The sequence below is a fragment of the Geotrypetes seraphini genome, chromosome 11 (assembly GCF_902459505.1).
Source record: "Geotrypetes seraphini chromosome 11, aGeoSer1.1, whole genome shotgun sequence".
NCBI classification, from domain to species: Eukaryota; Metazoa; Chordata; class Amphibia; order Gymnophiona; family Dermophiidae; genus Geotrypetes; species Geotrypetes seraphini.
The window spans coordinates 125714730-125741137 of NC_047094.1; the positions used below are offsets into that span (position 1 = coordinate 125714730).

At 42.9% G+C, this 26408-nt stretch overlaps 1 protein-coding gene across 3 annotated transcripts in view; it reads right to left on the bottom strand.

Annotated features, from left to right (window-relative positions):
• The window catches only part of LOC117369338 (suppressor of tumorigenicity 14 protein-like), a 66295-nt gene that overhangs the window by 26925 nt on the left and 12962 nt on the right, over positions 1-26408 (bottom strand). For 2 of the 3 annotated variants that reach the window (XM_033963795.1, XM_033963793.1), the window contains 3 exons: positions 24141-24211; positions 6353-6528; positions 944-979 (listed from right to left, as the gene is read on the bottom strand). In XM_033963795.1, the coding sequence (XP_033819686.1) occupies positions 944-979; positions 6353-6528; positions 24141-24211 (283 nt within the window). The remainder of the gene's footprint in view (positions 1-943; positions 980-6352; positions 6529-24140; positions 24212-26408) is intronic. The other variant, XM_033963796.1, reaches the window with a different exon arrangement.

The following is a 26408-nucleotide window of genomic DNA, read 5'->3' on the forward strand; positions in this document are numbered from 1 at the left end:
TAAGAAGTGTACATACTCAAAAATGAGAAACGGGCAAACAGCATAGACTGCACGGAGACAGGCACAGGGGTCTGCAACAAGCCCTGTAAAAAGGAGGCCATATCCGTCCAGAAGGTCTGAATCCCCTCACAACTCCAAATACCATGAAAGTAAGAATTGACCTCCACCGAACAGCGGATGCATAACTGAGAATCAATACAACCCATATGATAAGCCTGACTCTGGGAAGCATAGGCCCTCAGGACAGTACGAAAGTGACATTCACGTAACTCGGCACTATGTACCAAGCCCGCAGTTCGTTTCGGGGGGCCCCTTTCTTAACTTCTGCCCTGAGTCTCCCAATGTATAAAACTGTCCCTGAGGCTAAATTTACTGGTGCCTACCACAGACACCTAGCGATACTTAAATCATGTCATACCACACCTATTTCCACCCCTAGCCATGCCTACTTTTCAGTGAAGCATCTTGACTTAGGTGTTACTAGGTGCGGCTCTAAGTTCTGTGTGGAACTCTTAATTGATTGTTTTTAAGTTTTTATATTAGTTTTCAATGGCGTGGACCATGCCAATTATACTAATTAAGAAAAATTAAATTCAGCAAGGCGTTGCTAGGTTTCCCTGATTAGGGTGCCTAGCCATTTATAGAATTTTCCCCCTAATGCCCATAACAAAAAAATTTTGAATTTGTGAGCCCAGAGAAAGTACCTGTATATAATAAAAAATATAAACCACTTTGGTTGTACCAAGACATTAATCTGCATGCTTTCTACTCATTTGTATTACAGGTTATTCCCGGAGCCGAGCTCTGATTACTAGGGTAAATAAATCCCTCCCTAGTGCTGGGAAGAAAAGTACTATAACAAAGAGAAACATTTTAACTCCTAAATTACTACCGAATTTAACAGCATAGAAAAGTGAGCAGACACTGCATCGCAGTAACTTACTGTCAGTGGGCTCTTTTACAGTCCTGGGATCAGCAGCTGGGGAAAGAAAGAGAAGAATATCTTATGGCAACAGAACAAGGAGGGTCACAAGAACGGACCAACAGGGGTTCTCTGCATGACGCAGAAGGTGCAACCTTAAACAGTAGGGGTACAAAAGCTTTGGGCTTCCAAAGAAGGTTGTGGTTGCCTACATATAGGGACCATGGTTGAAACCAGAGCTGTGGAGTTGAAGCCAGAGGCAGAAGCCATTTTGAGGGGTGTCGGAGTCAGTAAAAATGTACCAACTGACTCCAGCTTCAAAAATATTGTAAACATTTTATACTAAAACAAACCCAAGAAAGAAGAATTGCTCTCTCACAAACAGATAGAAAATAACCAAACAGGTTATATCTTTGTCCTGGATCTGGACTGTTCCTCACTACTTTCCACGTTCCAGAGGGGTTGCGGCTTTCCTCAAGTGGTCTATCCTGATTGCTTTGAAATGCATCTTGCTGAAATGGCTGGAAGTTGAAGCTCCGGACTATTCCCTTTGGAGGAGCCGCATGATTGCTCTCTTGATGTGGGAGCGAAGGGAAGTGGCTGATTTGTCCTCTCGTCAGGGCCGCATTTTCCAGACTACTTGGGAACCCTTCTGGACTACTTTGACCCCGCTGGCTCGTAGCCGGATACTTAATTTTGGCTTTTTGTACTGCTAATTCTTTGCTTACTTTTGTGTGGTGTTTATTCTTTATTTATTTTTGGTAATTGGAAGGAGGATCCAGGGGTGGGACTGGGTGGGGGAGGGGGGGCTTGGGTTGGGTGGTGGGGCGGGAGGCTAATTGGGGGGACTACTTTAAACTCTTTTGAGCTGGTTTTGTTCTTGTTGTGGCATTCTGTTGTCTTTCATGATTGCTCAATAAAATATATTTGAACATAAAAGAAAAAATATTAAAGCCCAATATCAGTAGGAGTCGGAACTGCAGACAAAAGTTTGGTGTACCGACTCCATAGCCCTGGTTGAAACCCAAACTTTAATGGGCATAGGGCTAGATTCACTAAGCAAACCGATCGTGTACCGCTCGGTTTGCACTCGCTTTCCCACTACGGCTCAATTCACTAACCTTCCTCCAGACCCCATCCGCACCCCATCCGATCTGCGCATGCAAATGAGTAAAAAGGCATGTACATTTCTTAAGGCATCGATTCATGAAACCAAACCGACTGGCCTTTCTGATCCAAAAAGTTTTGACTGCTGAGGACCAGTCGCTTTACATCCTTGCCGCCTATTCCTGCCTAGCAACTGCCGCGTGCATGTTAAGAACCCCATAAAGATATATATATCTACCCCGCAAAAAAATCCAAAATATATCGTAACTTTAAATATATGTAAACTTTCATGTACATAAGCGTTAGAAATATTTTTTAATTTTTTTGGAATATGCATAGCGCACGCAAGAGTGAATCTTAGATTTGTAATGTGCATGGCGAGAAAATCATGGATTAACCCCATGCTCTCTTTGTGCATTGTACATTTCATATATCACTGCCAAATTTTTTAAAAAAATCAAAACTAACTTTTAAGGGCCAGCTAGATTGTCGCATGCATAGTAACATAGTAACATAGTAACATAGTAGATGACGGCAGATAAAGACCCGAATGGTCCATCCAGTCTGCCCAACCTGATTCAATTTAAAATTTTTTTTTTTTTTTTTTTCTTCTTAGCTATTTCTGGGCGAGAATCCAAAGCTTTTCCCGGTACTGTGCTTGGGTTCCAACTGCCGAAATCTCTGTTAAGACTTACTCCAGCCCATCTACACCCTCCCAGCCATTGAAGCCCTCCCCTGCCCATCCTCCTCCAAACGGCCATGCACAGACACAGACCGTACAAGTCTGCCCAGTAACTGGCCTAGTTCAATCTTTAATATTATTTTCTGATTCTAAATCTTCTGTGTTCATCCCACGCTTCTTTGAACTCAGTCACAGTTTTACTCTCCACCACCTCTCTCGGGAGCGCATTCCAGGCATCCACCACCCTCTCCGTAAAGTAGAATTTTCTAACATTGCCCCTGAATCTACCACCCCTCAACCTCAAATTATGTCCTCTGGTTTTACCATTTTCCTTTCTCTGGAAAAGATTTTGTTCTACGTTAATACCCTTTAAGTATTTGAACGTCTGAATCATATCTCCCCTGTCTCTCCTTTCCTCTAGGGTATACATATTCAGGGCTTCCAGTCTCTCCTCATGCATCTGAAGTCACAGGGTCACCTTTGGTTGCTTTGTGTTTCACGGCAGAAAGAGCCGCACAGCCTCCTGGGATTCGTAGGCTGTATATAACAGCGCATTCAACTGCTGTTAACTGTTATGCCTTCCAGCAACTTAACAGTTCTTTTCCCTGAGTTGTTAAGCTGTTTGGAGTTGTTAAGCTGTTTGGAAGAGTGCAATAAACTTCGAGATCTATCCGTAAAAAGGGATGAACTCGAAGAATTCCACAAACCTCGCTCACAAACCTCCGATGCTATTTCTCCTTAAACCTCTCCAACAAATTTTTCAAAAAGCTATGGTTACAGCTTGCAACAGCACTTAAGGAAAAAAGAGAGGTAAAAAATAGTTCTTATATTGCATATTTTATACGACAACAATGCTTTGCGGTAGGCGTATTCGGAGCCCGCCAATGATGTCCGCAATTAAACCCTGGCCCCATTTCTATGCAGTGAAGTCCTAAAGAGCTAGTGCATGCGTTATGCGCTTCAAAACCAACAAGGATACAGTGCGCACGTGCGTCGATCGATGTTACAGCGAGACGTGTGCACGAATGGGGGCGTGTTTATGATTTGATCATTTGAATGGACAAGCTTTACTGACTTGATCGGCCAGAATGACTTGGAAATGGATAGGACACGAATAGGATCGATTTGTGGACTTCAGTGAATCTAGCCCATAATGAGGGTCAGGGCTAGCCCTCTGACTATGCAGACTAGATCTAAGCAGTATAAGCAGATTAAACTGTCAGTTTAATTTCCATCCTATAAGTTCACATAGAATTTTTCTTTTTTCAACCATCTTTATTTTCTCTTCTTTATTCATTTCCAGGTACTTTAGTTAGATTGTGAGCCTTCGGGACAGTAAGGGAATTTTTTAAGTACCTTCTTACTTCTCATTTATAATCTTAATGTATATTTTCTTCAAATCGTTTAGAACCTAACGGATGTAGCGGTATATAAGAAATAAATTACATTACATTACATTACTGTAACATGATGTCAGATAAAGGCCAAATGACCCATCCGCAGCATCCACTATCTCCTCCTCTCCCTATTGGCTAAGGCTCTTTACCCCTGCATTGTGATGTCATAGAACTTTATCGCTATAGAAACATGATGGCAGATAAAGGCCAAATGGTCCTTCCGCAGCATTCACTATCTCCTCCTCTCCCTATTGGCTAAGGCTCTTCACACCTACATTGTGATGTCATAGAACTTTATGGTTATAGAAACACTGTAATTTAATTTCCATCCTATAAGTTCACATAGAATTTTTCTTTTTTCAACCATCTTTATTTTCTCTTCTTTATTAATTTCCAGGTACTTTAGTTAGATTGTGAGCCTTCGGGACAGTAAGGGAATTTTTTAAGTACCTTCTTACTTCTCATTTATAATCTTAATGTATATTTTCTACAAACCGCTTAGAACCTAACGGATGTAGCGGTATATAAGAAATAAATTACATTACATTACATTACATTATATAATGAAAAACAGAACTAAATACTGCAAATACCTAGCAGTGCACGGTAGTATTAATAGTCCAGAAAGTTGAAAGGACTATGGCCTCAGAATCGGAGCCCACGCATAACAGTCACAGACTGGAAGTGATCTGCGCGGTGTATTTGCTCCTGCTCCAATCATCGGCCCACACACCTAATCCAGAGAGGCCAGCAACCAGCCATGACTGCAGCTACCAGGGAATTCCTACTCCCCAGCCCAGAACATTTCCCAGAGGCCAGCCCAGAAGGAGGGAGAGTGTAATCCTTGGGAGGTTAAGAACAAGACTGGACTGCAGCAAGGACTCAGGATCAGGAGCAAGGCAAGACTACAAAGCATCTGGATCTCAGCTAGTGAAGCCTTGATTTTTTTGAATGTCCTGGTGGCCCTGACGCAGCGGACGACTTAAATCAGTAAAGTTCCGCGAAACGCTGGCCGCGTCGGCATATGAACACTAGTGACGGTTCTTCTCTGTACAACTAATTATAAAGCTAAGTTGCTTTTTTGGTCTTTTATATATATATATCCTGGCTTGCACTTATCTACATACAACCCCATAGGGGTGGTAATTTCTTTTAAATGCTTGAAAAAAATCTTTAAAAAATTGCAGGTGTGTGGGCCGATGATTGGAGCAGGAGCAAATACACCGCGCAGATCACTTCCAGTCTGTGACTGTTATGCGTGGGCTCCGATTCTGAGGCCATAGTCCTTTCAACTTTCTGGACTATTAATACTACCGTGCACTGCTAGGTATTTGCAGTATTTAGTTCTGTTTTTCATTATATATTTATATACTGCTGGGTGATTAGTTTTAGGTTATATTACATTACATTAAGCAGTCTAGAATGGCACCACAGTGTTTCGCAGCAAAGAGTCCACAAGGCTGGCACAGGACCATGCCCACATAAGAGTGCTCAGGGCCTACCATGTTCTGATCTTTTAAACAGGAAGTTTGGAGAACGGGGCGAAACTTGGCAGGCTTTGAGCATGTGCATATGTTCCAAGGCCTCACGCCAGCTATACAGTCTCCACTTTGTGTTTGGTGACAAGAGGCAGCAGGAATGAGAGATAGGAGACCTGGCAAGGATGAAGGAGGGAAAGGGGAAAATGTAGGAAAGGAAAGTAGGACATGGCTGAAGGTTCACCTAGGACAGTGGTTTTCAGTCATTTTTAAGTTGGGGCTCTTCAGCTCATTAGATTTCATCTTGGGCCAGCTCTTGGGAAGGTGGATCATTAACCTTGGTAGCTGGAAGCATTACTACAAAACATTGGTAATAATGTAGATATGGTTTAAAAATTGGTCTTGTAAGGAACAAAGCTTAAGATGGCAGGGTCTGAAATATAACACAGTTTTAGGACATATTTGAGACATATGTAGTGGTAGTAGTGGGAGGACAGGTAAAAGATGCGAGTATGGGGTAGGGTGAGGTTGCAAATAGGAATTTAAAATGTGTCCACCCAAAAATGAATGAATCTCAACTACTATGATTAATGGAAACATATTGTATTTGTTTATCCAGTCTGTTATGGTGTAAGCTGGCACTTCCAGGGCACTGTTAAGATTAAGAGCAAATATCACTACTGGGGTTCTAGTGACAGGACAACACTGTCAGGAAGCTCACACTGGCTTTTTCTACTATATGAAGAGTAGAGAGCTGCAGACTTACGCGAGAGGGAGATGGAGGTGATGCGGATATTTTCCAGCCCAGAACTGCCAGCAGAACTTCGAGTGATACCTCTCAGTGATCCTGTGATCTGGCTCTCCGTGAAGAGTGAGAGCGCACTGCTGTTGGCATTTGGAATGAGGAAACGGATCCAACAATAAGCCACTGTGCTGCCTTCACTGAAACATCCAGAAAACAATAATTCAGCATTGGAGGAACAGTTATTCCCTTTCTGGAGGGCTCGGAGTGGGTATGCATCATCTGCCTTCTCACTAGGACCTCAGATTTCAAAATAAATGCATCCCTCCAGATTCTACTGCTTGTATCTTTACCATGTGGTAGTGCTGCCACCATATGGACAAAAGTCGTGTTACGTTTACTTTAAAGGTTAGTAACTAGGAATAAAACAAAAAACGATAGGATACATGTCCAATAAAAGGGTTGTCATCTCATTTATCTTGCTTTATTTAGGTTTAATTAACCATGAGGACACTCCCCTGTCAGTGCAAGCAGCTGCTCCTAAGTAATAACAGAAAGTGACAGCAGATAAAGGCCACATGGTTCATCCAGTCTGCCTATCCTATATGGAGATTACAAGGCTAATGGGAATTCTGTTACTATATGTAACAGAATTTCCATTAGCCTTGCAATCTCATTTTTCATGTATTTTCCCTACAAGATTTCCCTCCCCTATCTTACCACTCATTTTGCCCTAAAGTTCAAGTGTGCTTGCTGTTTCACAGTGCAGGTATTTTTTTCCCTGGCCTAAGTGATTAACTTGATCTTTAAATGAGAGGGAAGAGTCTAAAAGAATTCCTAGTACCTTGGATGAAAATTCAGTTTTCTAAGGATTCCTTTTATGAAGGTGCGTTAGGGCCTTCACGTGAGGAATAGCTAAAATGCCGCTACCGCCTCCTCTTGAGCAGGTGGTAGATTTTCAGCCAGCACGTGGTAATCCGGTGCATGCACTAAAACTGCTAGCACACCTTCATAAAAGGAGCCCTAAGTTTCACCGGACTTCAGGAGGAACAGAGCAAAGTTGCTGAACTTCTCTCTCTGGACTCTTACCGTACCCCTTGCTGTGCTCTGTACCTTCACTGGACTCCTCATCTGCATCCAAGACACCATGTTCCACTCCCAACCACTCTGCAAACAGAAAATTGCTCTTCTAGCAAGGTTCAACACCTAAGATTGCCCATCTGCAGATACAAGACCTCCTTCACCGCTCCAACCAGAAGCAGCAAAAAGACAGACAGAATACATCTGGGCCTTAATCAAGAGTGAGATTATATGTTTGTTGTACATTTGATATCCTGCTTAATGCAAAATGCCAAAGCGGCTTTACAAAATCTAAAAAGAACATATAAAAAATAACAATCAGTCATAAAATCCATTCAATTAAAACAAACAATAAATAAGTAAAAAGTAAAACAAACATAGTACACTTAGTAGTGCCTGGTATTCTATTCGGTCAACCCTATCGTAGGAAATGCTTTCTGGAAAAAAAAAGCTTTCAATAAAGCTTTGAACTTAGGAAAGGATTGTTCAGCCCAAAGAGTAGGTGGAAGATCATTCTAAAATAAAGGGGCAATAAAAAAATACGCAGAAGATCTAGTAGATTCATAATGAGCCATTTTTGGTGATGGAAGAACAAATGTATTGGAATCAAGGGACCTCAATGTGCGAGAGGGGTTATAGGGGTACTGTTACAGAAGCTAAATAAGTGGGTTGTAGAAAATGGAGAGCTTTGAATGCTAGACATAAAATTTTTAAATTGACATTTGTATTGTTCAGGGAGCCAATGTAAACGTATCAAAAGTGGAGTGATATTGTCATATAGTTTCACTTTACAGAGTAATCGCACTGCAGAATTCTGAAATGTTTGAAGGCGATGTTGATTAGATGACGATATCCTACAATATATTGAATTGCAATAGTCTATTCTAGACATTACGAATGCATGAATAAAGGTATGTTGTGCTTCAAAATCTAAAATGGAACTTATAGATCTAATTCTCTGAAGCCAAAAAAAAGCCTTTTTCTAAAACCTGAGAAATATGAAAGTCAAAGGTAAGTGCCACATGAAAGATTACTCCCAAATAAAATGAATTTACAGGTTGCAAATCAATTCCAAATAGGTGAATTTTAGTTTTTGGAAGAGATAATAGACCAGTAATTCAGCAAACAGTTGTTTCTGATGGATTAAGAATCATCTCATGACCTTTGAGCCAAGTTGATATTGCATCAGTACACCGTTGCAATGTTGAGAGATTAATATTAAATAGTGATAGAGCAAAGGTCAGTAAAATGTTAGCAGCATAAATAAATGCCTTAATTTGAAATTTTTAAATTAAAGTTGCAACTGGACTCAAAAAAATATTAAACTATAAGGGAGACAGAATTGATCCCTGTGCAGTGTTCTCCCTAGCGCTTTTAGCCGGGCGCTCTCCCCGGCTAATTTAGGTGAACACCCAGCTGTCATCGCAGTCACGAATCCTGCCGCTGCCGCTGCTCAAACATTTCTAAAAACCCCTCTCACCGGCTTGGGGATTCCCCGGCCTAACTCGGCACAGCCTGAAGAGCCGTTGGAAGTTCTATGTTACGGGAAAACCGGGTCTCCACAAAGGAGTATCTAAATAGGACTCCGCGTGTGCGGATCGCCGGACTAGATGGACCAAGGTCTGATCCGGAGAAGGCATTTCTTATGTTCTTATGTTCTTATGACTCTGGCCTCAGCCTGACTTTTTTTTTTTTTTTGCTTGTGAACTGAATTTAAAAATAAAGAAAGTAAAAAAAAGACCCCCCCCCCCCGAAAAACCAGGCGATTTTTCAAACCCTCCCCGTAACACTAGCCTGCAATTTGTATTTTGTGTGTGTATGCGATGAGCGGCTCCTGTTCCTGAACAGGAAGACGGGCCTAGAGAGGTAGAAAATTGCTTTGGGGGAAATCCAGCGCCGGCATGCTTCCCTACTTAATGCTGCCGCTGTCGTTTTCTATTCTCTATTCCCTGGATTAGCAGCAGCATCGCTCTCTCCTTATTGTAATTTGCCTGTAAGCTGCAGTAGTGTTATTGAATCGATTCCCTTCTGCAGCCTCGGGGATTTTGCTAGGCCGCCCCAACTCCGATGATGCAACTTCCTTCTTCCTCAGAGGCGGGATGACCTAGCAGAGGCCCCAAGGCTGCTGGAGGGAATTGGCTCATTAAAGCTACGGCAGCAGTCAGGCAAGTTACATTATAGAGAAAACTTAACTTTTTCCTAAAAAATCAGGAAAAAGTTGTTTACTCTATAATGGAGGGTTCTAACTCCCCCAACGGCAGCGTGAAGAATATGAAGTAAACTTGGGGGGGGGGGGGTTTCCCCACTCACACCCTGCATTGGAGCTCTTTAAAAGTCACTTTTTAAGTGGCGCTGGTGTCGCGCCAAACTGTCGGCGCTGCAATGTCGGCACGCTGAAGTCTCTCGCGCGAATTACTATGAACCGAAAATTAAGTAAAGTGTAATTGAGAAGTGAGGTTTGAGAATTGAGTAAATAAAGGTATAGAAAAGGAACTCCAGGTCACCATTCCTGATTTAAAATTTGTCTCCGGAACTGAAGAAAATTGAGAAACCATTCCTAACATAGAATTTGTCTCAATATTTGAAGAAATAAGAGAAAGCAGATCAACGGAGATTCCTTTTTGCAGAGTTAGAATTTTTGTCTTATAATAAGATGCAAATTGTTTTGGGAATAAGATCTTCATCTAGTTTTTTAGGAGAATCTGATGATAAGATGGAAAAAATCATCTTAGATTTATTGTCAGAACATGCTAATAATTTTGAATAGAATTCTTTCTTTGCTAATCTTATCTTTGTTCAAAACACTCCAATAAGACTCATCTTAGGCCTGAAAAAAATATGACTTCACCTCAACCTACCTCAAACAACTCCACTGGCTTCCCATCACATCTTGAATAAAATTCAAAACAGCCTGTATCATGCATCACATTATCTATGGCAATTCAGCAGCCCCACTCATCGAACTCCTAACCGATGCATGGTCCATATCAAGTAGAATTTTCAACAGGATTCAACTGAACCTCCCCTCGAGAAAAAAACCTCAAATACAGAAGAACCTTCCAGTCCATGTTCACCTTCCTCAGAGTCAAAATCTGGAATGATCTCTCAGAGACCATAAGAACCGAAGCCAACCATGCCCTATTCCGGAAAAAACTGAAAACCTCACTCTTCGACAATTAATTCTTCTAAGATCATCATACCCACCTGTCTTTTTACTTAATATGTCTAGGGTCTTCATTCCCTGTCCCCCTTCCTCTCCATCTTCCCTCCTTACCCTTGCTTCCCTTCCTTCCTCAAGCCACCTAGAGCCTGTTTAGGTGTGTGCAACACACAATGTTAGATTAGATTAGATTTGTAAAGTAGAAATTTGTAGCTTCCTTATAGAAATTAAATGATTCTTTAGTACGTAATTTACATAAAAAACGTTCTGTTTTAAATATTTGTGACTGGAGCAAGAATAATCCTATATGATACCATGGATTTTTACATTTTGATTTAAGTTTCGATTTGGAATCATTTATAGTAGAGGGTTTAAAATGGGATTCTACAGTAGAGTCCCAAGCTAATGCTGCCTGTTCGATATCAAGTTTTAAAAAATAATTGGGGAAAAATGTAACCCGGGGGGAGGGGTTATACCAACGGACCTAACTGTTTAAAACGTATAACTAATAATTCAATATTTACCTTGTGGCACATTTCCATTGTGTAAAATCCCTAATCCAAGTGCTAAAATTACTACATTACCTGTACAATACTGTAAATTTACTCTGTACCTGAGAACAACATTTTAATCCTTCCTTAATATTCTGAGTATATCTCCTTAAACAATGTACAGTGCAGGTACAGTATTTCTCAAATTAAACATTGGAAATATCAATCTATATTACATAAAAATATGGCATTTTGAAGATGTTCCTATTTCTGGTTTGCAAAACAAAATTTATTATTTTCTTAAGTGCTAAATTTGGAGATTTCTGTAGCTATCTACCCTACCAGAAGTAAGAAAATAGAAATGCCTTCCAAGGTAAGATTGGGGACATGCTGATCTCTCCAAGATTATGCAACCAAGAGTCTAAAAATTCCATCTCATAACTTTCAAGGACATTAAGTCCCCTATGATGCCTATCCTGATCTTGTCAGCTAAGATGTTGTCATGGGAGCCAGGCAGAGGGGCCATGGAGTATCTTAACTTATTTTGCAAGGTCACTACGCCACCAACATGAGGTATATAGATTTGTTAAGCGATCTACTTCTGGTTACCTTACTATGACTGCTAGGGATATTAACATCCCCTCTGCAGTAATGGTCTTGAGCATGAAATTAATTAATGATACATTTACAGTACGTGGGCCAAGGAGCATGTTTCCATCTGATCTTGGACAGGATCATCATTTAAACCTGTGCCAGCCTACCCTTTGGCACTAGCAACCCCTGGGCTGCCTTCAGCCTGAGCCTCTCGAATTAGAGAAAATGTATGAAGAGTTTGTGTGCTTCTGACTATTTTGTGGAACCTGGCTCTGAAGGAAGATCATTCCCCAGATCTCCCTACAGCTTACAGAAAATCACTTCAGAGGAAACCGTTTTTCTAAATTACGCTGAGATGATTCAGAGAAGAAAAAATAGAAAGTCAGGCATACCAACTTGATGCCAAGAAAACATATTATTAAATCCACATTCCAGTAAAAGAACTGAACTGTTGCAGTATGGATATAACAGATGTTTTGTCAAAACTGTTGGAGAAACTTGTTTTTCTTAATCTTTTCGCAGCATTTTTTTTTTTTTTTTAACCATTTGGGACGGCAGTTATATCTCAGCGCTTCCCCACTATGAGGGCAAGCAATATACATTTTATCTAAGCATGATCAGGATTCAGTTATAGCCATCAACCATGTTGGGGCACGGTGGCATAATCCAATCTCAAAAAAGGTTCAAGAAGTGCAAGGTATACGTTTCTGTCCAGTTGGGCTTTGTGCTGAAGACTCATCATTGGGATTTTTCTTTCAGAAGGATAGTCCACAGCTCACCTAATTCGCAATAAAATGCACACTTTTGCTACGTTTGTCTCTTAAGGCAAACCAGATAAATTAACTTAGGGTCACAGGGAGGAGTGAGAGAAAGGCACATTGGGGCATGAACGCGCAGAGTAGCACGCGCTACAATGCCGCGTGCGCTAGACGCTAACGCCAGCATTGAGCCGGCATTAGTTCTAGCCGTGGGATAAGCGTGCGCTAATCTGCTGCCCGCGCTAAAAACGCTAGCGCACCTTAGGAAAAGGAGCTCCCAGTCTATCTAATTTGAGAAAAAAAGATCCACTACTACCCTGTTTCCCCGATGGTAAGACACTGTCTTATTTTTTTTGGAAGGCCAAAATATGCTCTAGGGCTTATTTTCGGGGGGAGGCCTTATTTACATTTTTTTCTAAAAAGGGGGGGGCTGTCTTATTTGACGGCTGAAGAATCGGTCGGCCGAAAAATCGTACCGTGTATGGCCAGCTTTATCCATCCTACCATATATTGTACCATTTAATGTCCCCAATGTTCTCCATCAGGGAAACACAGTAAAGAGATTATTCTGTAGTGCAGCATCAGAGGGGACTTGACCATGTGAAACCATTGTTTATATACCGTATGCATTTTAAACAGGCTTTATATACAGTAAGTGGTATTGCTCACAGCAAAAGAAACCTGTCTGCGTGTCTCACTTTTGGATGTTCTGGCCGCGAACAAACTCCTGCAGTCTCCGTTAGGGAGGGATGAGGGAAGCTGCCTGTGTTTCCTGGCGCGGAGTCACGTGCGCGCGCTGCAGTCCTGTCACTTCCTCCTCTTCACTTCATGACGAGACGAGGCGCGGCACGCAGCCATGGAGGCAAATACGGTAGACGGAGGGACCGCACGGAGTCACCCACCGTACCACCCGATTCGGGTAAGCGCAGGTATCGGTGGGTGGCTTATTTGCGGGGGGGTGCCTTATTTTACATTTTTTTCTAAAAAGGGGGGGCTGTCTTATTTGACGGCTGAAGAATCGGTCGGCCGAAAAATCGTACCGTGTATGGCCAGCTTTATCCATCCTACCATATATTGTACCATTTAATGTCCCCGATGTTCTCCATCAGGGAAACACAGTAAAGAGATGATTCTGTAGTGCAGCATCAGAGGGGACTTGACCATGTGAAACCATTGTTTATATACCGTATGCATTTTAAACAGGCTTTACATACAGTAAGTGGTATTGCTCACAGCAAAAGAAACCTGTCTGCGTGTCTCACTTTTGGATGTTCCGGCCGTGAACAAACTCCTGCAGTCTCCGTTAGGGAGGGATGAGGGAAGCTGCCTGTGTTTCCTGGCGCGGAGTCACGTGCGCGCGCTGCAGTCCTGTCACTTCCTCCTCTTCACTTCATGACGAGGCGCGGCACGCAGCCATGGAGGCAAATACGGTAGACGGAGGGACCGCACGGAGTCACCCACCGTACCACCCGATTCGGGTAAGCGCAGGTATCGGTGGGTGGCTTATTTGCGGGGGGGGGGGGTGCCTTATTTTACATTTTTTTCTAAAAAGGGGGGGCTGTCTTATTTGATGGCCCTGCCTTATCATCGGGGAAACAGGGTATGGCCATTGCTGTCCATAGAACAGTGTAACTGCATGTTTCAGGCTGCAGAGAAGATGAAGGACTAGTTCACTTACACACTATACTCAAAGTCTCCGACTCAGCCTGTGTTCCTTGGTGATTTCAGATGAAACAGCATTCCCCCTAAAAAAAACCCCACACTTCCTACTTATTCTGATCCTAGAGGTCAGAGTTCAAACGGTGCCAGCATGACCAAAAGAGCTTTAAGCCCTATATGATCACCCAGTATAATTTTTAAGAGATTCTAATTTTCTCCGAATACTGTTGCTCTCTTTAACTTGTACTTCCTGAAAATTTTTAATTGTTTTCAATTCTGTGTTCAATTTTTGAGTCTCGGTTTTTTACCTATATCAACGTCTTGTTTCAACTGCAAAATTTCTTCTTTCTGTACAGTGGTGCCTCACACAACGAACTTAATTGGTTCCAGGAGCAAGTTTGTTATGCGAAAAGTTCGTTATGTGAAACGCGTTTTCCCATAACAATACATGTAAAAAAAAATAATTCGTTCTGTAGCATAAAATATGCTAAGATGACATAAAAAAGATAAATTTTTTGTTATTATTTTTATTTAGATACATCTAAAAACATAATTGTTTTTTAAAACAACACACATTTTTAAAATTTAAAGACAGACTAAGTAGAGTCTAATTTTACAGTGAGAGAGGGCAGAGTCTCAGCGGCAAAAACTGGGACTTAACTGTTCATTTTTTTTTTTTTTTCTAGCATCGGGGAAGCGGCGAGAGTAGCTCCGCCCCCCCCAACGCATCAGCAGTAGGTGCCGGGCCCCTGCGAGCCGACGGTCCGCCACTGCACAGGGAGCCAGGCGGAGAGAGGGCAGTTAAGCGCAGTGCCTGCGCGGAAGGATGCAGCTCGGGCGACTTCGTTGTGTGAAACGAAGTTCGTTGTAGGAAGCAAGACATGAAGTTCGTTGTGCGCAGCGTTCGCTGTGCGAGGCGTTCGTTATGCGAGGCACCACTGTATTTTTAATTTTCCTTCAATCTCTTTAACTTGCGGGAAGAGAGTTTCCCCCAAGTTCACAACTAAATCCCAGATGGTCTCCAGCGTGACTTCTGCTGGTTGGGCTTACTGCCTAAATCCGCAGGAAAATGTCTCAAGCTAAACACTGGAAGACCTCACTGAAGGGAGAGGCTAAAGTTATTCACTAACTTAAAAATAACCAGCAGTGTCCTCCAGATTAGAGAGGCTATTTTAGGCAACATTTACACATGTAGAATAGTAGGTTAATACATATAAATGGGATAATAAACCCCATGTAAGCAACAATTTTAAAGACACTACTACTTATACAGGTATACCAATGGAGCATAGAGAATGACATGGGGACAAATTTGTTCCCGTCCCCGCTGGAACTCAATTTTCCCATCCCGTCCCCACGAGTTTTGTCACTGTCCCTGTCCCATTCCTGTAAGCTCTGCCTTAACTGCACAAGCTCAAACACTTATGATTTTAAAGTGTTTGAGGCTTGTGCAGATGAGGACGGAGCCTGCAGGAATGGGGCAGAGACAGGAAAAGCACTTGCAGGGACGGGACGGGAAAATGAGTTCCTGCGGGGATGGGGAAAAATTTTTCCCCGTGTCATTCTCTAATGGAGCACACAGATTTCAAGGAAGCATGCTCTGTATATGGTTTTAAAAGCACATGAAGATAAGTTTGAAGGAGGATCCAAGATGGCCATGACAGCAGTTAATGGGAGAGACGCCTAGGGATTATCTCCAACTGCATACCTTTTTTGCTTTCCACTATGCCAAGAAGAAGGGGGAAAGGCACTGGTGGAGCCTCCTGATATCCCAGGTTCCCTACCGGAGGTTTGGACCAGTCTGGAAATCGCCTGCTGACGACGCCGGCAAATAACGCCGTTGCGGACAACTTGGGGCTTGACGCTACTCTGAGCCCAGACCATAGAGTTCCGACCCCCACGGCCATAGCAAGCAAGCTCTCCGCAGGAACTGAGCATGCCTGAAGAGGCAGGGCTCACACTACAGAAAGACAGGGTGACAAAATTCATCACCGTTCCCGTCCCCGCGGATGACCACGGGAAACGATCTTCATGTCATTCTTTAAAGACAGAGGGAAGAATCAGAGTATGAATGGCCACAACCACTGACCCACAAGCTTTGCTTTGAAGAATGCTGGTGTAGAAGGGCTGAGGTTGAAATAGACACTAGAAAATGACATGGGATTATTTCCCGTGGTTATCCGCGGGAACGGGAACGGTGATGAATTTTGTCACCGTGTCATTCTCTAGCTCACACCATGAGAGGCTAGTCCATCTGAGGGATTGTTGTTGGAGTCAGCGGGGGAACTTGATTCCCTGGAGCTTCCTGTGGCCGGAAGATCACCTGAGGAGCTGGTACAAGGGACATTGGAAGCAAAACCAACAGCTGGTAAGACTGTAATGCTTTTGCAAGATTTTTCCTCGTTAGTAAAACCACCAGAAGTCACGCTGGAGACCATCTGGGATTTAGTTGTGAACTTGGGGAAAACTCTTTTCCCGCAAGTTAAAGAGATTGAAGGAAAATTAAAAATGCAGAAAGAAGAAATTTTGCAGTTGAAACAAGAAGTTGATATAGGTAAAACCGAGACTCAAAAATTGAATACAGAATTGAAAACAATTAAAAATTTTCAGGAAGTACAAGTTAAAGATAGTAACAGTATTCGGAGAAAATTAGAATCTCTTAAAAATTATAATCAGGCTAATAATTTGCAGATTTTAAATTTTCCTAAAAATCCTATTACAACTTCTCTAGATATGCTGAAGAGATACTTCTTGGAAGTCTTGAATGTTTCAGAACAATCATTACCCCCTTTTGTTAAAGTGTACTATCTTCCTGACAAGGAACGCCAGGAACAATCGGACCAAGATCAAAATTATCAGGACAAGCCTCATGATGTTTCCGAATTGTTGGAAACCTCTGAGAAAACACTTATGAAACCAGGAACACTGTTAGTAACAGTGGCTTTAGCGCCTGATAAGGATTGGATAATGAGGTTATTTTTTTAAAAATAAGTCAAAAATTTTTGGGACAAAAAATATTAATGTTTCCTGATGTCTCTAAAGATATTCAGAGAAGAAGGAGAGAATTTTTGTTGATGAGACCAGCAGTAACTTCTATTGGTGGAGTTTTTTCCCTGTACTACCCGTGCAAGTACTTGTTTTCTTTGATCTATCCCAGCTGACTGAATTTTTGTCTCTAAAACGCCTTGATAAAGAATAAGTTATAACAACCTCTAAATGTAGAATTAATCTCCTACCATTATAGGCTGTCTTTTTTCCTTTTGATTTAAGTATCCTGATTGTATTATGTTTAGTCTCTTATTGAATCTTGGAACCTCTATAATTGAGGACTTGAGGAATGATAGAAAATTGTTTGATATATTCTCTTCACATGCAGTACTAATAGTAGGAACCTTTCTCACTGTTATGTTCCTCTATAGTTAAATATAGATTTATATGCTCTTTATACAGAAAGCTTTATTTTGACTTCATGTATTTGAACTGCTTCCTGTATTTTCTAAAAATACTCAATAAAAAACTATTGAACTAAAAAAAAAAAAGAAAATTGTTTGATATTTGATTCAGTGTTTTCATGAGATCTGAGATTTTAATTTCTGTCAATCTTTCTGTTCAAGATGATTATGCTTGGAAATGTATTTGAAAAATTAAATAAAGAATTAATTAAAAAAAAAAAAAAAAAGGCAGCATATATGCATCTCATTTTGCAAGGGCAATGGATGTATTACTTCAAAATTTCCTCACCAGTCACATGTTTGGACTTGAGCTTTGGAGCAATGATTGAGGGAGCAAATATGTTTAAAACCATTTAAAAATCCAAACAAAATGTGAATTTTGGAGCTCAGCTCCTTAGTTAGCTCTCTTTGGGCATGCAGTTATGCCACATCCAGTAGTTGCTCATACAGCTGGGTTTCCAACGGTCATCATCTAACTCCTTTCCATGAACTCCTCCTGTTGATCCTTCTATCCCCAAAGAAACTGCAGATAGGATTAGATGTCTGGATTTCCCCAGACATGTTCTCCTTTTTGAGAACATATGGGGGTCTGGACAGCTTTTCAAAACCCGGCATTTTATCTGGGTTTTGAAAAGCTTCCACAAAATCGCATCGGGCAGGAAGGCATCCAAATTTTGCTAATGTAAAATTGCTAACCCTAGTCAATAGTCATATATAAAAATATGACAGTGACTAGTCTGCCCATCCGCAGTAACCATTATCTCTTTCTCTCTCAGAGATCCCATGTGCCTATCCCAGGCCCTCTTGAATTCAAATAATACCTTCAAATAATAGCAGGTAGCCCTATATTCCTAGAGACTGCAAACAGCAACCTGTATGAAAATTCACAGCACTGATGATTTGAAACCTTTTCTTAACTTTTTCTAGCAGTCATGTAAAATATATGCACGACACACTCCAAACCCATAATGACCTTTAAGGTTAGTCAGAAGTCACATTTAAGGCCCCTCCAAAATGTTCTTCCTAAATGCATCCAGGACCTACTAGGGTGGAAATTCTCTCCCACCAGCAGATCCAGGCAGTCAAATCTGTCACACCAAATAAAGATGTAACAGGCACTTTACATCAGATAACTCCTCATTCATAAGGAAACCACAAAATTAGGGTGTATCCTAGACAGGGTAGGCTCAGTAGGTATATCTCTCAGGCTCGAAAATATCAGGGGGGCCCAGGGCTGGCATTAGTGGGGGAGCAAACAGGGCAGGGGGCCCCCAACTGCCTGGTGAAGTCAGCTTCCCTCCCACCGCCCACAAATGAACTGAACCCAGGCCGCGGGGCCCTATCACTGTGCGCACCGGCTTCCCTTCTCGTTACCAAATAAACATGCCCTCTGTGATGCTGGGTGCCCAGCCTTCCAGCATGCTCCCAATGCCTGCCAGCAAACACCCCCCCCCCCCAACTCGGGCCCCAATTACTCTTCCAGACCCCAGTGCCCACCAGGCTGGGGTCTAAACATCTACCCGATGCTGTCTTCTAGCTTCCCCAGGCCTTTTCTGCTCTTCCCGGCCCCTTAGGAGTCTTTGGCACACTTCCGCACCTTAGCCAGGCTTGCGGCCTACTTTGGGGCATCTTCGCGCATGTGTCTTTCTCCCGATGTTCCCTGGTGCCCACGCGGGGAACTTGACTGCCACGCTCTTCTTCAGCCCTGCTTAAAGGCCTGCTGCTGCCTTCTGCAACATCAGGCCAGTCCCAAAAACTCGCCACAGAACCGCGACGCATCCAGCTGACCCAGCATGATCACAATCACAATCACTTCTCCTGCCCTCTGGATCGCAGCAGGAACCTGTGATCCAACAATTTCGGCACTGGAGCCAAAACAGACCATGCTCCAGCACCAATCATTCTGGTGAGTTTAAAAAAAACCTGATTATAGAAGGAAGTGGGCACATGCTGGAAGAGGATAGAGGGGGAGGGAGATAGAAGAAAAGGAGAGCAGAAAGATGACAGGGTATGGGGGAAGGGAATGGAATGGAAATTAAGGAGAAAGATACCTGACCAGAGGGAAAGAAAGGAGAGGAATTGCCAGAGCATGGAGGGAGAGATAGAAGGAAAGGAGAGAGATGCCAGAGCATAGGGGAAGGGGTGGAAACATAAAAATGGAGGGGTGAAGCTGAAATGAATCTTGTACAAAGGAGAGAAGGGGCTCGGGATAGACAGTTTATTGAAGGGACATAGAAAGAGGGACGATGCCATATGGAAGAGCGAGAGAAGGCGGACACTGGATGGAAAGGGCAGAGAGGGCAGTGGATGGAAGGGGCGAGAGAGAGGTTGGACAGTAGATGGAAGGGGTAGAGAGAGGGAGACAGATGCTGAATGGAAATGTGGGGGAGAGGGGACAGATGCTGAATGGGTGGGTGAGAGAGGGGAGCAGACGCTGTAAGGAAGTGGGGAGGAGAAAGGAAAGAGGGCACATGCTGGATTGGGGGAAGAGGATAGAGTTAGATATTTGAAGGGGTGAGGGAAAGAGGTGGCAAGCTATAGGTAGACACAATGAAAGAGGGAAATTGAGGAAGGAATTTAGACAGAAGTAGAAAATAAATTGAGAAGGAAGACCAGGGAAGAACAGGAAGAAGGGAGCGGAGAGAGAGATGCCAGAGCAAGGGAAGGGGAGAAGACAGATACTAGACCTGGGGGAGGACAGGAGGAAGGAGACAGATACCAGATCTGAGAGGGGGGGGGGAAGGAGGAGAGAGAGAGATGCTAAAATCTGCTGGGAGGGAGAGATGGAAGGGAAGAAGACAGATGCCACACCATGGGGGGAGGGGAGAGATGGAAGGGAGAGGCAGACAGTTTCTGGAAGAGGAATAGAAAGAGAGCAGATGCCATATGGAAGAGGCAGAAAGAGGGCAGACAGTGGATGGAAGGAAGAAAATGAGGAAAACAGAAACCAGACAAGAAAGGTAGAAAAAAAAATTATATTTGTTTTATTTATTTATTTTTGCTTTAGGATAAAGTATTATTGTAGCTGTGTTGATAATCGTTTATTAATAGAAAATAGAAATAAGGTAATCCTGTTTATTGGACTAATCTTAATACATTTTTTACTATTTCAAAGACCATAACTCCTTTCCTCAGGTCAGTACAGAGATACTGTAACATCAGTATAGTTTACTGACCTGAAGAAAGAGGTTTTAACCTCTGAAAGCTAAGTGAGAAATGTATTAGTCCAATAAAATGGTGGGCACTAAATTTTCTTCCCGCCATGCCCCATGCCTCCTACCGAAATGCAAAATATAAATTGGCTGGCTTCCCAAAGCCCTGCCAGCTGAAGATCTCTTCCTCTAGGAAGGAAGGGGGAATTTGTTCAGAGATAAGAACATAACATAAGAACATAAGAAGTTGCCCCCGCTGAGTCAGACCATAGGTCCATCTTGCTCACCGGTCCTTAAGCAGTGCCTGAACAGTGGTCCCTGATTAATTTTGTAACTTACCTCTAATCCCATCCCTATAATCTACCTCTGTACACTGGCACTGGTATGGTAATCTTTGTTGTTTGTTTTGAATTTTAAAATAAAAAAGAAATAAAGTAGAAATAAAGAAGTAAATAAGAAAATGGGTAAATAAATCGGGACAGGGCATGGTAGGGTAGGGTAGGGACATGGCTTGGTGGGGTGGGTGGGGGGCAGGAGCATGGTGGGGTGGGGCCAGGGGCCCAGTGGACTTGTGTGCTAGGGGCCCTCGACAAATTAATCCTGCCCTGATCCTAGACCTAAGCAATTCAAGATGGTTTCCTTAGGCATCATGTTCCCCCTTAAATTGGAGAGATTGGTTCAAGGAGGTTTATATTCATATAGGAGATGTTTCCAGTGACTGGCTCTATCTACATTTCTCTCTCACACATCAGTGTGTGGATTGCACTCACTCTCTTGTTCAGGTCTTATGCTTCCCTAGTGAGGCATCCCCTCTCTGGGGCCACTGTCCTCACTAGACAGAAAAAGTGAAATTGTCCGAAAAAGCTAATACAAAAAAAAAAAAGATACCCTCTTTCCTGCCCAGTTCTATCTACTTCAACTATTATTCAATAAAAAAAGTTTATAAACTAAAAGAAAATAAAACTTTGACATTTGTCTGTAATTGTCTCTCGGATAATAGCAGAACAATGATCTAGACCAGGGGTGTCCAACCTGCGGCCCCATGAAGTATTTTGTGCGGCCCCGGTCGAGGGCGATGCAGTGTTTTCCTCTGCTGCCCCCGGGTGTTTACCGTCTTGCCGGCTTCCTCCCCTGTCTTGCTGCAGCGTTTGCGCGGCCCCCAGAAAAATTTTTCGGCCAATGCGGCCCAGGGAAGCCAAAAGGTTGGACACCCCTTAAGACCTACCCAAAGAAGGTCATATCTACTCTAGCTACACAAATTATTTTTTAAACTATGCTGGAACCTGAAGAGCAGCAGATCCTACATCACACAGGAAGCCTCCTGCACATACACAAAGCTCTCAGAATGCTCTGCAAAAACCCTCTGGCTGACATGCACAATACATGACAGCAAAATATCCTCAAAAAATGTGAGTACACTGTATATCGGATATCAATAAGGACAAAAATACATGATATTTGCCAGAGATCAAAAGAAAACTAGAAATGTACCTTCTGTATCAGCAATAAGTTACAGAATTCATACGTAAAAGGTTTGTTTCTCTGGTAGAATCTAAGGATCATTTTATTGTATCACATCACCCCCAAGTTACTTGCTGTTTTAAAACCTCTTTTTGCCTAAAACAGTAAGCTTACCAGTACTACTGATAAGCAGGAATATTTTGCTCAATTGTCCAGAAAGAGATGTCTTCTTTGAAATCTGACTACTACTATATCAAAGATAACGTCACCCCACTACTGAAAGAGGCACACTGGTTGCCTATTACACATCGCATAACCTATAAAATCATTCTGCTTACGTTTAAAATAAATCTTGCACACCAGCCTTTATATCTTTATAAGAAACTCATCCCCCATTACTCTCCACGTACTCTGAGATCAGCAGACCAAAAACTTCTACAAATTCCTTCAATCAAAGAATTCTATTATACCCGGAAAACAAACTTTACAGTTGTCGCCCCAACACTATGGAATGCTTTACCACAACAACTTAGAGAAGAACAACATCTAGATAATTTCAAGACCAATTTGAAGACATTTTTATTCCGAGATGCTTTTGTCTGTTCTTAGTTCCACCTTTTTATTTTTCCCTCTTTTTTTTTTTTTCTCTCTCTCCTAAATTCTCTCTTTTACTTACCCTACTTTTTCAATCTTTGCCTACCTTTTTCTCCTCTATTCCACCCTTTTCCCTATCATTTTTCTTTTTCAACTGATTCGTTTCAACTTATTTAGCCAACCGCTTTAATTAAAGCGATCCTACCCAATATGTTTTTCCCTACCCTCACTATTTCCCTCTCTTCTCCAGAATATGTAACTTCCCCCCCCCTTCCCCTCATATCCTCACCTTCATGTTAGTCAAATTATGTCTTTAATGTTCACCCACCACATTTTATATTTTAAATTTTATCTTTGTTTTCCTTTGTATAAATTGTATTGTGAACCGGCCAGATACTTGGTGATGGTCGGTATATTAAAAAGTTAATAAACTTGAAACTTGATAAGACTCTGATCCAATTGGAAAATTACAATAGGAGACAATTTATGATTTATGAAATTTCCTACACCTCTTGCATACAATACCTGTTAACATATTCCACAAGTACCCAGTAGAGATTTTGAAGTTTATCCCTGAGGCTATTTCCCCTTTAAATAAGATTTACATTTTGTCTATTTTTACTAAGAGAGGGCTACTTTATTAGCTTAATTCGTCTTTGAATAAAGATTTAAATGCTGTGACGAGATTGTACTTCTATCCTGATGTGTCTTAAGCACAAAGGAAAGAAGAAAAGCTTTTCTTGCTGTAAGGCAGGAAACGAGGAATTTGGGAGCAACTTTCCTGTTGTCTTTCCCTGTAAACGTTTAGTCTATTTTGCTAGCGCTAAATATGTTTTCTTAAAGACTGAACAACTTAAAACTTCCTAGAGTTGAAGAAAGTTGGGTCATGAGTGAAGTAAGATGAAGGAGGAGGTTCATTATTGTTTCTTGTTAAGTTTAACAAATATGTTATTTTGCCCCTTATTATACTCTTTCTAGGCTGCCTTGCCCTTAAGTTGTGGTCTAAGAATAATTACCATTTCTTTCTTCTACAATTAAGATGTTAATGTATGTTTTATTTTTATGTTACTATTTGATTTATTTTTTTGTAGCAAATGTATACTTGTGATTATATTTTTTTTAAATTTAATTTAAAAAAAGGCAACAGAAATCAGTAAACTTTCTATGTAGGATTTGCCATGAGAGAGATTTGCATATAATGGAAGTGATAGGCATGCAAATTTGCTTCATGCATATTCATTAGGGCTATCCTGAAAACCCGATTGGCCTGGTGGCCTGGTGGGAACCACTGGTATAGACCATAGGGTGTCTTTTTAGCACCTTTCATGCCTATTTATAAAGAACTATTCCTGAATATCTCTTTTGTTTCTTCTGTTCCCTTGCATCCATCCCATCCCGATCTCCATCTCACCTGAATGCAGTCACGGCAGAGTGATTGAAAAACGCTGCCAGCTCCGGGATCCCCAGGTATGTGGTATTCAGCTGCAGTCAAAGAGAAAGAAGACTTAAAATTAGGCTAAGACCAGGATGCAGCCTTTGAACTTGATGCTTCAAAACTCCCCTTGTAGGGATAGAAGTCTCTAGGTAAAAATGATACCATAAGAACATAAGAACATAAGAACTGTCATCTCCGGATCAGACCCATGGTCCATCGAGTCCGGTGATCCGCACACGCGAAGGCCCAGTCAGGTATACACCTGATGTAGTTTTAGTTACCAATATCCCTCTATGCCTCTCATAAGGAGATGTGCATCTAATTTGCCTTTGAATCCCAGCACAGTGGATTCCTTAATAACCTCCTTTGGGAGAGCATTCCAGGCGTCTACCACTCGCTGCGTAAAGCAGAACTTCCTGACATTTGTCCTGGACTTGTCCCCCCTTAGCTTCAAACCATGTCCTCTTGTCCGTGTCGCGTTGGACAATGTAAATAATTTATTTTCCTGCTCTATTTTCACTGTGAGGAATTCCCAGCTCACTCCTTAAGACCCGTTGTTATATTTTTGAGAGGAAATGAGGTGCAAGTCTTAACAAAGATCATGATGTCAGAGAAGAGCTGTGTGGTTTGTTCTATAAATCTCCCAAGTGGGAAGTCTTTATGTCTTTAAGTCTTTGTCAAACTGAATCCAGGAGTAGGGTTTTCAAACCAAACCTCAGGACACACCTAGTCAATTAGGTTTTCAGGATATCTATAATGATTATGCATGAGATATAAATTTGTGTGCGAATTTCTCATTCATATTTGTAGAGGGCATACAGATTCTGTTCAACAAACACAGCTTGGTGTGATCTCTGTCAGGTGTCTGAACTTTTGACTTTGAAAGATCTTGTAATTTCTACAAACCAGGGCTGATCCTTTCACCTAGTAACAGCTGTAGGAAAAGACACGCCTGTAGAAAGAAACTAAGAACTATAAAAGTCTTGTTTATGGGAGTGGCCTTGTCTTTGGCTCATACTCCCTGGCCTCTGCAACATTAAGCATGGGGAGCTTAAGACTAATGCAGCCAGTACACAAGAGAAGGAAAGAATTCAACAAAACACGTATCGGTTGCTGCACGGATTCCAAGGGTTTTGAACAGGGGCCAGACCACCACACTGCTTTCAGAGGAAAAATAATAAGGATAAAAGTGTAGACCAGCTACTCAGGAAAAGCATCTGAAATGAATCCTGTTGGTAAAGAGCAGTGGCGTACCAAGGGGGGGAGGAGGGCGGGGGTGGGGGTGGGGGAGGGCGGTCCACCCTGGGTGCAAGCCCTGAGGGGGTGCTCCCGGCCTTGAAGCCATTGGCATCCGGTTCCCTCCCCCCTGACGTCCGGATTCTCGCCCCGGCCCCCCCGCACCGTTTGCAGTGGAGAAGCAGCCTGCAGTGGGATCGCAATGCCAGCGATCCCTGAGCTGCTTCGGCGCTGCTTCCTCCGCCATGGTCCCGCCCCTCCTCTGACATCAGAGGAGGGGCGGGACCGCGGCAGAGGAAGCAGCGCCGAAGCAGCGCAGGGATTGCTGGCATCGCGATCCCACTGTGGGCTGCTTCTCTATCGTAGGTGGTGCGGGGAGGCCAGGGGGATGAGCGGTCCTTCAGGGTTGGTGGCGAGTGGTCCTTCGGGGTGGGGCGGGGCATCAGGCCTTCAGGGTGGGTCAGGCAGGCAGGCCTTCAAGGGGGGGACAGGCAGGCAGGCCTTCAAGGGGGACAGGCAGGCAGACCTTCAAGGGGGGGACAGGCAGGCAGACCTTCAAGGGGGGGGACAGGTCTTCAAGAGGGGGATAGGCCTTCAAGGGGGGGGACAGGCAGGCAGGTCTTCAAGGAGGGGACAGGCCTTCAAGGGGGGGGACAGGCCTTCAAAGGGGGGACAGGCTTTCAAGGGGGGGACAGGCAGGTCTTCAAGGGGGGGACAGGCCTTCAAGGGGGGGACAGGCCTTCAAGGGGGACAGACTGCAGGCCTTCAATGGGGGGATAGGCCTTTAAGGGGATAAGGCAGGCAGGCCTTCAAGGGGGGGACGGGCCTTCAAGGGGGGGACAGGCAGGCAGGCCTTCAAGGGGGGGGGCAGGCCTTCAGGGGGGGGGACAGGCCTTCAAGGGGGACAGACAGGTAGGCCTTCAAGGGGGGACAGACCTTCAAGGGGGGGATAGGCCTTCCAGGGGATTAGGCAAGCAGGTCTTCAAGGGGGGACAGGCTGGCAGGCCT